At 40.0% G+C, this 14,660-nt stretch overlaps 1 protein-coding gene across 2 annotated transcripts in view; it reads left to right on the top strand.

Annotated features, from left to right (window-relative positions):
- The first annotated feature begins 1,003 nt into the window (after positions 1-1,003).
- bcl2l11 (BCL2 like 11) overlaps positions 1,004-14,660 on the top strand; it is a 31,418-nt gene continuing 17,761 nt past the window's right edge. For both annotated transcript variants that reach the window (XM_023326890.1, XM_014472047.2), the window contains exons 1-3: positions 1,004-2,994; positions 5,241-5,680; positions 12,282-12,397. In XM_023326890.1, the coding sequence (XP_023182658.1) occupies positions 2,981-2,994; positions 5,241-5,680; positions 12,282-12,397 (570 nt within the window). In that variant the 5' untranslated portion in view covers positions 1,004-2,980. The remainder of the gene's footprint in view (positions 2,995-5,240; positions 5,681-12,281; positions 12,398-14,660) is intronic.

Raw genomic sequence — 14,660 nt, 5'->3', positions numbered from 1 at the left:
CAGCACCATAATGAAATCCTTTTGTAATAAAGACAAAATACTTCAAAAGGCATGTGTTTGCATGACAACGATGCAAACAAATGCTCCACCACGTCTAGGTGTTTATACTTTTGTCATGCTTTGCCATGCGCAGAGATCTTTTAATAGGTGAGAGAAAGTCAGTAATCAAAGTTACTGACTTTGATTAAAGTCAGTAACTTTAATCAAAGTTACTGACAGGAATAACAGAGAGGAACCAAAACACAGGAACCAATGTACGAGAGGAGAATCCAGTCCAGGACATTGGGAAAAGTATTAAAAATATAATTTCGTTTCCATCAATTAAAACTCTAATAAGCATCTAACACTTTAAAAAAAAAATCAACTCAACTGCCTCCTGTATCACTAAAACTAATGTTGCTCAGGAATTAAACAGTGAAGACAGAAATAGGAGGCACTATCAGAAATATTTTCCCACACTCTGAGACACTGACGGTATTGATCACATGCAAATGTTATTGATCGCCTCACTCTCGTCCGTCTGTATTGATCCGACTCCTCTCTTTGTCCTTAAACCTTCCAGCTGTCGGAGTTCTGTGGACCGGATCCTCTTGTTGCTTTCAGCGAGTTGAAGGTCTGCATCAGCATTACTGAATCGGTGAGCGCTGTGATTTGCTTTTGCAATTCGTGTTTTTGCATGTTGCTTTTGCAATTCACAGCACTCACTTGATTAAAGCGCCATGTGTGATGCGATGGTGTGGCTTTGAGTTAATGTCATCTATTTTCTACAGCTGAGCATCTGTAAACTGCTTTGATTCATAATACTTATGTTATACTGCCTAACACCCATTTGTTTGCCAATACTGGATGCCAAATTAGATAAAATGAAAAATAAATGTGTGCTATATTAATTTACTAAAAGACCAAAACCTCTTTTTTGATCATGTGACATTTAATCATTAGAAAGACAACATAGTAGTACATGCAAAAAGTTTTGTTTTTAAGTATATTTTATTCATCCATGCCTTTCTTGATAAACAATGAGAACATTTTTATCGGTGTTATCGCAATCAAAGGTAATGATGAGCAATCTATACCTGGTAGTTTAAGAAACAAAATAGTTTGTAGAGTGTGAAAATGACAGGGTTGTGTTAAGTCTCAGACCTGTGCAGGTTTGAATGTATTAATGTCATAGTCTTTGATTAAAAAAGCTATGACAGCCACAAATCTATAGACCATCCACTGTGGATTTTTAAGGAGTTTGAATGTTATGGGTAGAAAGGATTTATAGAATTAACTGAAACATTCTGTGCATGAGGAAAAACCATGTAACTTAACCGTCCTATAACCATTTGGCCATAAGCTGCAGACTTAGATCTACAACTTGACGTAGAGGAAGATGGCTGCCCCGTGTTGGACACTTCAGCTAACCTCCATAACTTCCAGTCAACTGGTGGACATAAACTTAGGATGCAACGGCACAAAATCCCCCTGTGCATATCATCCTAATCACTAGGTCTGTATTTCTTCATGAATTCCACTATTGCTTAATCAGTACTCTTTATATGATTCATAAGTGGAAAGATATTGAAATGTACTTTCATTTCAAGAGTGGTTTTAACCTTCTCAGTATTACTCAAATCGCTCTCTTGCCAACGTCAATATATGGCAGCGAATGTGTTGAAGACATTACATGTGATTTTGACAGTTGGGTAAGTGAGCTCTGAGATCACTTTGAGGTTGGTATTTTTGCTATGAATATTTGTAGAGTCGTTCTAAAGCATGGCGTTAGCTTTAAGGTTAACTTTGGGCAGGGTAATGATCCTAAAACACACAAGCAATAAAATGCTATAGAATGGCCCAGTCAAATTCTAGATTTTAATCCATGTGAGATTAGGTGTCAAATCTTGAAAATTGATGATCAAAGACACCTTTCATCCAATGTCACTGAGCTGGACTTATTTTTTGAAAAGAACGATGGTCCAAAAATGTGTCTTACTCTCTAGACGTGCAAAGTTGGTAGAGACATTCCCAAAGAAAATGCAGCAGCTGTAACTGGAGCAAAAGGTGAATCTGCAAAGAGCTGGCTCACGGTGGCTTCAACAGACATGCACGTTACGCATTTCTGCTTTTTACTTGTACAAAAAGATGCAAAAACATGAACCACTTCACACACACACACAAAAAAAAATCTTTACTTTGGTCTATTAGGTGATCTTCATTAAACTTTGTGGTTGAAACGTGGCAAAATGCGAAGGGTTTGTTTAATACATTGCTCCATGTTCCATCACAGAAGTGAATCTAACCAGATTTTATTCTTAATATGCCGTCCGTTGCCCTGACTCATCTGTTATTGACTGTTTTAATACCAGCCAGAAGATCGTCTTCTCATACGAGAAGCCGTAAGTTTAAACATTTTAATGTTTTTTTTAAAATGTTTAAATTTAAACATTTAAGCATGTTTAAATGTTTCACCTCTGCGTTTTGCTATGCGTTTTTGTGCGCGTTCTGTGACAATTTTTTTTTATTTCCCTCCACTCAATTTCAGTCACAGGTGTTTCGCTTGAACGCCAGAGGGCGACGGTGAACCGCCTATTCATCCAGTATACTATTTAAACCCAGAAAACTGCGTCACACAATGGGGGCGGAGTGACCTCAATGCAATTTATATACAGAGAACTGAGAGCGTTTCTCCCTGTAGCTTCACGGATAGCGAAGGAAACATCTCAGCAACAAAGGGCAGGCTGGAGTTTGTTTACCTCACACGGTGGAGTTTCCACACGGACTATTCAACCACTTTTCAACCGCTGCTCCCGTCCGACTCTGGAATATACTCGCTTGTTGACGTCGTCGTCTTTCCCCTCCACCTTTTATTTCTTTTTCGGGATTTATTGTCGCCACTTTGGACTAGTGGACCAGCATTAGAAGTCCCACAAACTGCTTTCCCACTGTTTTTGAAGTTAGGGCCAATGTGTCAACGCATGTCAGTCACAAGACTGACATGCACTCTTTAAGGTAAGTTTTGTCAGCACGAGCGAACAGTGAGCGCGCGCATTGTTCGTCACCCCGCTGTTTAATTGGAATAATATGATCCGCCGCTTCACGCCGGCTTTTCCGTGACTGCGCTGCACCCGCGCGCACTTTATCCGGGTCTGTTTGCCATTCCTTTATTTAACGCAGCATCACCGCAATTATAACAGCAGCAATAATATGTGCATTTATAGTTTAATGAGGGCTTTATTAAACTTGCAGTTTGCCACGCACTCTGAGTAGCATGTCCGTAAACACATAATCTGCTTATTTCACGGTAGTTACTGAACTAGTTGGAATAATACTTGAAGAAAAATGATTCGGTAATTATTGTGCTTTTCTAAGCTCCCGTGTTTAAGAACGACACGCTCCAGCTCCACTTCTTTATTGACCCTTCAGGCGCAGGTCGGGTTGCACCGGGGATAAAGGATTTTTGTATATTGCTCCAAATGTTGGTCGGTTTTTGTGGAAACTGTGCTTTATTTGCTAAAGAGAAAGAGAGAGTGGTCTTTCTTTCTCTCTCTTTCCTTCCTTTTTTTTTTTTTTTTTTTTAATAAAAGACGCGTTTGCGGTATGACGGAAAGCACTTTTGGGCAACAATTGCTTATTTTCCCCTTCTGGAATAATAGAGACACTGATTATTTCTGTCTTAAGGATCTCTTTGTGCCTTCAGATTGCAGCGCAGAACCCAGGTCACCGGGTTTAGGCAGTATAAGAAGTAACCGAGGATTAAAAAACAACTTTAAAAAAACAACAACAAAAAAAACCCCATCCAAATGCACTTGTCTTTTTGCGTGTAATTAGATGTAGCCATAGCGGGTAATTAGCGGTCGTTGACTAACATATTTGCACCTCAATCGCAACATTTGCACGTCCCATTGCACCTCCGGTGGGAGGCGCACACGCACTGAAGCAGAATCCAGAAGCTCGCGACTTCCGTATGCTTGAGCGGCATATATATGTGTTTCTCTTCATGTCGCAAACTGCATGCTTATGGTGCAATCTTAAAATGTCGCATGTTTTCCCGCCCCACAGCTGACATAAAAACACGCAAACAAACTCCACTTTATAAGTGTACTGTGGCGACGGTGAAGTGCACTGTGGACGGATTTCCTTCAACATTTCATCACACGGTGGCTTGGTTTCCTTCCTTTTCCTCTGCCTGTTTTTCCTCTGTCTCCCTTCCTCTCTCTCAGTGTGTGTATGTGTGTGTGTGCGTGTGTGCCTGCGCGTTAGCAGCCGCTGCCCGTGCCCGTCGAGTTGCTGTTTCGCTTTCCAGTTTCTCATCGTGTTTGGATTCACGCACAAATCCTCGTGGGATTCGTAAAAGTATATATATTATAATGTATCCACCAGGAGAGCGAGCGGCGCGTCCAGGTCAAGTGCAGTAGCCGTTTGTGCGTGCGTAAAAGGAAATAGTTATTAAACTCGCGTCTGCGCATACAAAATGAAAGAGTTTGCGCTAAAGAAAACACAACCTAAACACATTTTCTTTCTTCTTCTGTTTTTTAAATGCCAATCTGGAACAGAGGCTTATCGTTAAGGCTCTAAACCCAAATTTACAGATTACTCTGAGCGCAGTTGTATTGAAGCTACACTTCTGAGCTTTCATTTAATTTAGCGCATTCTGGAGATACTGCAATAGGATCCCATTAAAAGCTTCCAGATTTGTCTCTTGAGGCGGGTGCGTTTCAGGTTGACTGCCTGTGACGCAGTTAAAGTCACCCCAGCCGCTTCCTATATGTCGGATTTGGTTTTGTTTTTTTCCCTCTCCAGCAAAAAAAAAAATAAAATAAAAAATAAACAAAGACTTGCCATAATCAGCAATTTCTGACAAACAATAGATACTCGCTGGACGTCGGTTTTGGAACAGGAAACTGGGTTTTACCGCTTGTGCTGGGGGAAAAAAAAGGCTGTGGGAATCAGGTGCTGTGGACGCCGATGAAAATAATCCGGACAGGCCCCACAGGTGAAACACCGACTTCCCTGATGTAAAGACACTAGAAAGGTCAGCGCGCTATTAAACGAATAGGGTGTAGAAAAAACGCTGCGATTCCGCATTTCTAAAAATAAAGAATTGCAGAACAAAGTCCAGGCGTGACACAGCAAGTTGCGCTGCACGCGCAGCTGCGGCTCCGGAAAACACGCAGCACAGACGCGGAGAGGGGCTGTTGTAGCCGGGCAGAGGGATGAAAGCCCATGCTCACGGTGACGCTCTGTTCATCCAACAGACCGCCAAATCTGCTCGATGGCTCGACCGAAGTAACGCCAGCAGAGGGGACCGGCGGAGACCCAGCATCCTCAGCGCGAACACCACGTTCCTCGAAGCACACAGAGCGGAGCCGCGCGCCGCAGGCGGGCGCCTCCACAGCCGGGGGAGGAGGAGGAGGAGAGGGAGGAGGACGAAGAGGGGAGCCGGACTCGGACTCGCCGCCTTGCTCCGTGAGCCCGGCCAGTTTAGACGTCTTTCGAAGCAGGTCGATATTTCGCCCTCCCCGCCGCTCGTCCAGCGGATACTTCTCCTTTGACTGCGACTCGCTGCCGAGCTCCCCGCTCTCTCCGCACCCAGTGACGGCTGACAAAGCCACGCAGACCCCCAGCCTCACCGGCCAGGTGATGAACCACGCCCTGCAGCGAATGGCTGTGGAGCACGGTGGACTCGGCCTGCACGGTGAGCAAACTTCAGTGCACTGCAAAAAAGAGAGAAAGAAAATAACAAAGAGGGAGGGGTGAGGGATTTAAAAGATCATTCCGTTTCAGACATTATATAAATTATAATAAACCATGGTAGTTTGTAGATGGGATGGGTATACAGGGAAGGCTGAAATAACAAAGAAGAAGAAGAAGAAGAAGAACAACGAGCCAACTGAGCCCAAACCTCTTACTTGTGATCACTCTCCTCACCTGGTTTGTCCACTTGTGTTAAAACAGAAAAAAAAATACTGTTCAGACTTTAAAGGATGAGATGTTAGTGAAATATCAATAATAGGTTTTGGATTGATATTAATAAGTTGGCAGATACACCTTCTCTGAGGCATAAGAATGAACAATGCACCGATCTGTAAAATTTGGGCCGATATCAATATATTACTGTTACGGCCGATAATCGATATTTAACAGTATATATTCCACCATTCTTTCAACATCTTGAAAAAAATCAACCACACCACTGACTTCCCCTTTGCATCTCTGCTTCTCCCCACAGTCCTGCTTCATCACTATCACAGTCACATGACCAAACAAATACCACATGACCAGCCTCCCCCTTCTGAAACATCAATAATATGGGAACAAATAGCTGTTAATGTCGGCCCAGTTTTATTTATCAGGCCGATACCGATGTTAGTGCCGATATATCATGCATCCGCGTTAAGAATCTCAGCTCTCGAGTAAGTTTGACTTTAGCATTAGCACTGCCGCTAATCTGACTAAAGCTGGAAACAAGCTTAAATTTTTGCTCCTCTACAGAAACTTAGTTCATGCATTTGCCTGCAATACAACCCTTATGAAAATTAGCTTTAAATTTCTCTGCTGGACACTAGACATGAGGAAGAAAAATTGATTATTATTCAAATTTAAATAATATAAAATGAACAATTAACTCAAATAACTTGTGAACTTCTCAGAACTTTCCTTTCCTTAAATTGTGATTATTTGGGCCAAAGATGACAAGTGTTGCTAAGGGGAGAAAGAAAACAATCTGCTTTGCACATGAAAACCAGAGACTTGACTGTGCAATACAGGCTGCTTCAGATGTTTTCACTGGCTGCAGTTTTTGTGTGGGTGTGCAGCAACATGCGAAACCAAACAGAAGCCCGACACCCGCTCCTCAAGCGCTTCTTCATCAGAGTTTTGGAGGGGCTGATATTGATATTAAATACATGAACAACTCTCAGGGAGCGTTTCCTTTTTTTTATCTGTTGGAGTTTTCCTCGTGAGGGAAACCTGGATTTTCCACTAAAGCGTTTGCAACTCTGTCAGATGAGTAATACCAACGCTTTTACACATTCTGGTTTATTGACTAATACTTGGCTCAGGTCAGCTTGTTGGCTCACTGAGGAACCTCTGACAAACTCAGGCAGAAACATGTATCCTCCCCTGATTCCCTCATGTTGCCCAAGCCACTTTTACACAGCTCAATTTGAAAGGAAAAGAGGAAAAAGGGAGAGGGGTACTTCGATTAATATTACTCACCCTGAGGTAACTCATCAGTCATTATACCAAAAAGAGAAACAAACCAACCCGTTTTGTCTTGTGTCCTCCCAGTGCAACTGATGATTCAGCAGTTTTCTCGTGCAACTTCCATTGCCAAGAAAAAAGGAGTAGGATATGATTATTAATATTATTACTACATAGATCGTTTCGTTTTAAAATCAATAATTAAATCCGATGTAGTATAGCATGTTTTACCGCATTGTTCTCTGGAGTCCAGCGCTACGTTTAGACTGCAGTGTGCTCAAGATACACCATAAGGCATTTTGCTGTAACAAAAGGAGCACACTTCCTCTTTAACACCGGATGAAAAGCGCACACCTAAAGATGACCTGCACAAACGTTTTGGTTAAATGGGAAAAAAGGTTGTTGGACCCTGACAATAGAGTCTCCGAAGACACGGATGAGCTGCTTGGAAGATAGGAGCAGGGGGTGTATCAGCTGATACTTTTTAGGAAGTGTTTGTCATTTGAGTCCAGTCCTCAAACCTTTTTTTTCTTTGTTCACCTAATTCTTTCAGTGGGAACGTGAGATGTCTGATGTATAAATTAGTCTGACAGGACATCCTGTTGACTTTAACCTGCCAGCTACAAGGTCAGGTACAGTGTAAGGGCTGTGTGATGCCTGGTTTCCCTGGGATTACTTCACGGTGTAACCATTCCCAGAGGCTAAATAATCTGACAAGCATTGTTGGCAGCAGGTATCATAGGACAGAACTGTTATTGTGTCACCATTTGTGGTCATATGTCACTTCCCTCTCTTTGTGTAAATAAGCACCTACACCACACAGTCAGCTGTGGTGGGTGGCAATCTGGATCTCAGTGATTTTTTTTTTCTTCTCTGTCCCAAATGATATTAAGCGGAAGCATTGCCATAGATTTACATGCTAACACATTTAGGATTCAACAAGCCTGACTTAGTGGCTGCACATATTTGAGTAATGTAGGTTTTTATCATGTAACACATGTGGTTAGAGAATGATGCAAAGCAAGCAGAAGATGACGGATCTGTGAATGTTGCAGAGTGTGTTCACTAGTGAAACAAAGGTTTCAGTTTGAAACTCCGGAAAATTTGCGAAGAAAAGCTGAAAGGAGGCAATGGCGAGTCAGCAAAAAGGCGACTGCTTTTCTTGTCTCTCAGCTGAAATCTTACTGTGCTCCCATGCGAACGGAGAGCCAAATTTATTTTCTTTCTTGCTTTATTCACTGCAAGTTCTCTCAACACTGATGCCTTACCAAAAATAGCTGTCAGTTTGTCAGCAGAGGATTGACAAAGTTCTTCCTCGCTTGTTTAAATCGCGTTGTCTTTTTCATCATCTACAAGTGAATGTGTCGAGGTCTCAGGGATATAGACTTCCAAGGCGTGCGTCTGGGATGGCGGAACCAAAGGGGCGTGGCCTATAATGCGCAATGTGCAATAATGTTGATGAATTTTGCAATATCCACATGAGTATAATAAACAAGTAATTTAACAAAGTTAGTGTATTTCTGACAAGCTCACCAAACACTTTATCTTCTAAAAGATTTCTAAGTGGCAAAAGGTCACCAAATATGCATAGGAATCCTTACATAAGTAGCTAACACTTACTGTGGTCAAATAAGTTTTTTGTGATATGCATGTTACATACAAATTTACAACATATCGTGAAGCTGTTTCTGCATGATGCTCTGCTGAGCTACATATTCTGTGTTGAGACTCAGTGTGGGAAACGCGTGTAGCTCACACCTTAAAGGTGTTAAAGTAGCCACTGGCTGTATTTAGATCACCTCAGTGTCAGGATGACAGGACATGACATCAAAATTGGATGGATTTTCCAGGTTGTATAATTTTTAAACACCAAATGAGTCATGATGTGGAAAAAGTTGCATATTTTTTTTATTGTTTTACAGCAGCCAGTGAAGTGTTTCATGGAGTTTCAGCAGTTCTCATGGTCCTTCTGATTCTGTTTTTGTGTTTGTTGTATGGTTCAATTGAAAAACAGAGCGAAGCACGCAAGGCTGTCACCTCCAGCAATAAAGATCGAAAATAGTGCTGCAGTGGACTTGTTTATATCGACATCATCTACAATAGAAGACTTTTTAAGTGCTGTGCTGCCGGCTAGAGTTGCAGTCTGTGTTGACTTGTAGCTTGGTAACAAAACTTGAGGCGAAAAAAGGGCAAAAAACAGCAAATATTGAAAACAAGCCATGAAAGAAAAGCCTTAAGAATATAGAGGGGTACTCTCGGATTTCACAAATGCTGCACAAACAAACACTTTACTGTGCATTAGGAATGAATGGTTACATTTAAATTCAAATGCCACAACAAATCAACTGAGATTGAATTATGTCTATGCATATTTCTGTGTTTATTCTAGAGATACACTTGTGCTATCTCCAGATGCTAGCAGAAAACCCTAAGAAGCGTCAGGGTGTTGTACTCTCTATAAGAGGATATAATAGAAGTGATTAGCTTAACTGATTTCCTTGTGTCTCTTTTATTTATATTTTTCCACTGCAGCCAGACAGATAGCAATCAGAAGAAACCAGCTCGCATGTGTGCACAGGTCACTCATTAATTGCGCATGTTAAGCAGTCAAAATAGGCATGCAGCTCCTTTGTGTGACCCAGACGGAAACTTTATGCATCTCAGGCAGTCTGCTTTGTCGATGACAATGTTTAACAGATAAAAACACACGCGCAGTGCTGCAGCTTGTCATGTGTTGTCGCCAGCATGCAATAAAGGCTTCAGATATGAAGAATGTTTCCTTGTTTGTGTGTCGGATGCCAAAAGGTACCGTAAGAAGGATCAGTTTATCTTCTTCTTGTCAGAGTTCGGTCTCTCTGGACTTCCTCATGCGGCAGCAGGAAGAAAACACAATAGTCAGCTGTCTGGAGAGTCAAAGTGAAGCTACGTGAAGCGTTTTTGTTCTGTTTTTTTTTTTTTTTCTTGACATGAACACCTTCATAATAGAAGAAACAAACAAACAAATACCTACACAAATTGCTTGATGATCAGTTTTGATTTGAGCTGATAAATCTGTATAAAATAACCAACATGCTTAATTGGACTAATGTGTAATCAGTTTTCATATTCAGTCTGGGTAACTTTAGAATTTGGACTTCTTCTACAGATTTAATTCACAACAAAGTTGTAAACATCTCTTTGGCCATTTGGTTCCCTTTGGAACAAAAAGACAAAATTGTTGAGTATTTGTGTATGCTTTCAAATAGGCATATTTTTATGTTCACGCCAAACATTGTTGGTATTGGATATAGGCAGTGTGGTTCTCTGCCCTGGGCAACCTGAACATGGGGGATGCCGTTAGCACAAACACAAAGTGTGCTCTTTAAATAAGTTATTTCCCTTAAGAGTCTGATTCTTTTACTTGTTTGCATGTCAAGTGTCAAGTCAATGTGAAGCTTCCCCAACCACGGCTGGATACTGATGCTGAACCTGGTGTCCGATTCACCGCGTTTAGTACTAATTTAATGATCTAGTTCTTGGTTTAAAAAAAAGAAAATCAATGACAGTAAACAATCATTGACAGGATAGGATCAGTTAAAGGTGCAACCATCTCTTGGGTTCTTTTCGAATACGGTAAAACATTTTTCATGCAGCCTAGTCACATTTTGGATTAATCATCCCTCTGGATAATTTGTTGCAATGTTGATCAAATCTAGGACTACTTTATAAATGCTGAAGACTTTTTTTTTTTTGCTGATTTTGACACTTTTGGAAACCTTCCATGCTGTGATTTGATATGTAATATATAATTTTGCTTTGCTTAACTCTGCTTTACATGGTTATAATTTCTTTGCGCTCTAAAGCATTTCAATTGTTCACTGTTTAACAAGCATCTATTTGAGCGAATTGACAAATGCTTGTTTTCAGTTGCATTTCCAGCAATGATGACACATTCTGAGCCTTTGCAATTTTTCCTTGTCTCCTGCTTAACACCGTTCTAGCCATGCTTCAGCAGCGCCTGACGGATTTATCGCTGAATCAGTAGCTTCAATATTGAAGGATGTTAGAAATATTAAGTCTGGGTTTCATAACGGCGTGAATGAGTCATAAGCGGAGATCGGTAAGAGGTCAGAGCCTTTCATACTCATACTGTAGTTCAGACTGAAAATTTAACAGATAAACCACAAAAACAAACGCAAACACACACACACACACACACCAATGCAGAGGTACAAACATGCGCTCACACGGTCAGCTGGTGTGTTTTTGTTTCTATCACAACTGTCAAAGATACATTTTATATGTTATATTGCAAGTAAATAATAAATATATTTTATATGATCCATTTCCTAGAACATACAGTGGCATGTTTTACATTTTGTCAGAGTACATCTACAAACTCCAATGTATTTTATTGGGATTTTAGATGTCAGATCAACACCAAACAGTGTATAATTGTGAAGTGAAAGGAAAATACATGGTATACGATACTACTACTGCTAATAAAAAGAGATTTATACTCGGTGCACTCTTTTGGATGATATCCAAAAATACAATTCAGTGCCACCAATTACCTACAGAAGTCATGTATGTGGTAAAATCTCAATAACATACACTTAAGCTTGTGGTTGTAATGTGACAAAACAGAAAAAAAAGCTGAAGGTGTCTGAATACCTTTGCAATGTGATGCTAACTATAAATGTAAAAGAAAATGTTCTGTGACCCAGAATAGTACTGGGTCACCCATATGACAAACAAAGAAGCCATTGAACATCATACAAGGCTTTGTAGAAACATCCACTGAGCTTAGTTCCTCTGTGGTTTCCTTTAATGCAAGGAGTCATATTTAAAATATGTCAGTGCTCAGGTTGACTTGGTTTTCAAGTCTAAACCCCCGACCACAGATCCTGTGTGATAACGTATTTTTCATGTTTCACTTAAATGAATCATAGATGAGCGAACTGTAAATTTAACAGGGAAGCTCTCGTCTTAACACCTAATCACTGCAGAAAATGCTGCTTCTGACTGTACTGACTCATAATGTTCCAGACACACGTTACGATTTTACGAATATGTTGAAAAAATTACTATGTGTTTTCTGCTCTCTGTTTCAGGGCAGTCTCCCAACCACTATAGCACTATTAACGCGGCACGGGATATGCAGTCAGAAACCTATGGTCGTCAACTCCGTGCTATTGGAGATGAGTACAACAACCTCCTGATGGGAAGGGTAAGAGTCAGGGATCACATATCAAACTCTTCTCAATGTAAAGTTTTGTGCAATACATCTGTAAATGTATCTAAATTATTTGAGCGCTGATGAACTTAACCCCTCACTTCCTGATTTTATTAAAAATTATTTTAAAAAAATGAGGTATTTGCTTTTGCTTGGCAGTTTTTGCTGCTAAACAGATTTTTCAGATTGTTTTTCTTTTTAATCATTACAGTATTTCAAATAGTAAAGTTTGTTAGTTTGAATATGACTAATTCAACTGCCTGACTTAATGCAAAGTTAAGGTATGATGCAAATTAGGGACATTAGGCATTATTGGGAATAATAGCAACTAAACAATATTGCTGTTAGTGAGTGGCTAAGTGAATTAAAAGGAAGCTTTGAAAAGGGAAAATATGCTGCTATTAACAATATGGATGAATTATTTTTGATACCATTACTCACCAAGAGTTTTGAAGTTTTGATATGTTTTTGAATATCATCACAGTGCTTCAAACAGATCGGGATAATGCTAAGCCACTTTCCCTACACACACCCAGGTATTTCTGTTACCTTTTTTTGCAATAACAAAACTGTTTATTTATTGTTATTGATACAGTGACACAGGCAGAATAGATGGCATGCATTTGAGGACAAACGTTTATTTTTATCATCTAATACTTGAGACTTGACTAAAACTTGTGAACGTATGATAACTAAATTAATAAAAGCTGTGACCAGTCGGTATTTTAGCTAAGCTAGCTAACAGTAATGAAAACACTGGCCCTTCAATCACAATCTGATTATAATCAGTGGAATCATAATTCAACAGAAATTAAACATTCACAGAAAAGACAAGGGGAAAAAAGAGATGAGATGTTGTTTCTTCTGTTTACCATCTAGTTTTAAGCAATAAAAACAAAGTCAAAAGCAAAACCTTGTGGCACGAATTGGGGTGGAGTTGACATTTTCAAATACCAAATTATTTGCACAGCATGTTAAGCTGCTTATATCCTCGCTGGCAGGCATGAAGATGAAGCAAAGTGTTCACAGATGCTGAAAGCAAATCTCAGTGCCGGTTTACCTCTGCCATGTTGCATTGTTTGTCACCTTGTGGCACCAGTGTGGCTGACACACTTTTCCCTCATACTTTGGCCTATTTTTCAAAACTCTCTTCTGCAGTAATCCAAAAATAGATAAGTCATTTAGCTCCTGTCTCTGATTGTGACATGAAATTACAGTTGCATTAGCCTCACAATTACTTCCCTGAAGACATGATTACATTATCACAGGGAGCATATAACCACTGAATAGACCCTGTTGTAAATTTGAATAACCGCAGTAAGACTCGATTTCCTCTTGGCTTCTGATTCCTTGGCAACGTTTCTGCATGTTGCATCATCAGAGATTTACTTACTGTCAAAGGGCAGACTAGCAAACTGGAAAATGCAGAGATGAAGGGGAAGAAGAGTCTGTGCTCGTTTAAATTAACTTTAATCTCATGAGTGTAGTGAGCTGAAAAGTAAAAGTCAGGGAAATGCATGACGGGAGTTTTATATCCCTCCGAAGAGCTTAAAAATCTCCCTTAGTATCAGAAGCTTAACATCTAGAAAGCTTCGAGGTCTGCATCTCAGCAGTTTGATGCATCACAAATGTGCTTCCACCCATTTTGTTTAGTGCCTGATTTGGTAATGAGCAGCATCAGGAGAATTAACCCGTTAGATGTTTTTCTTAGTCGCACCACTTGTAGAATCCTCCCAAAAAACATCAGAAATAGTCAATGCTCTTTCTTTATGCTTTTATAATTATAATATTAACAGAATGTATTGTTAGAATTACAAAAAAATATAGGCTCCAGTATTTAAAGATATTTTCCAGGATTATTAGTAGAAAATGGGGTATTGTTTTGAAGATACTTTATGCTTTTTAAGTTGCCTTTCTGTAGCCTCTATTTACACCAGCAGAACTCATATTTCTATGGCCCATATTCATAATGTTGGCTTGTGTTTGTAGCAGTTTGTCTACAAACAAATTCTACATGCAATATATGTGAAGGCACAAGAAATAAAACCCAGTGACCTATTTTGTGCATTTTTGGTTGGGTTGCCTGTTTGAGGCGTTAAATAATCGTTTATCATTTCAGTGAAGTTAAATCTAATCAATGGTGATGGCTACACCTCACTTGATGCACTTTCCAGTTGCATATCAATAGTAAGGATGAAGAATATTTTTTCCACCAAAGAAAGAAAAGAAAAGTCTGAAATGGGAAAAAACCCTGAAG

This window comes from Xiphophorus maculatus, chromosome 22 (genome assembly GCF_002775205.1).
Source record: "Xiphophorus maculatus strain JP 163 A chromosome 22, X_maculatus-5.0-male, whole genome shotgun sequence".
Lineage (NCBI taxonomy): Eukaryota > Metazoa > Chordata > Actinopteri > Cyprinodontiformes > Poeciliidae > Xiphophorus > Xiphophorus maculatus.
This window is presented reverse-complemented; position numbering and strand designations above follow the sequence as displayed.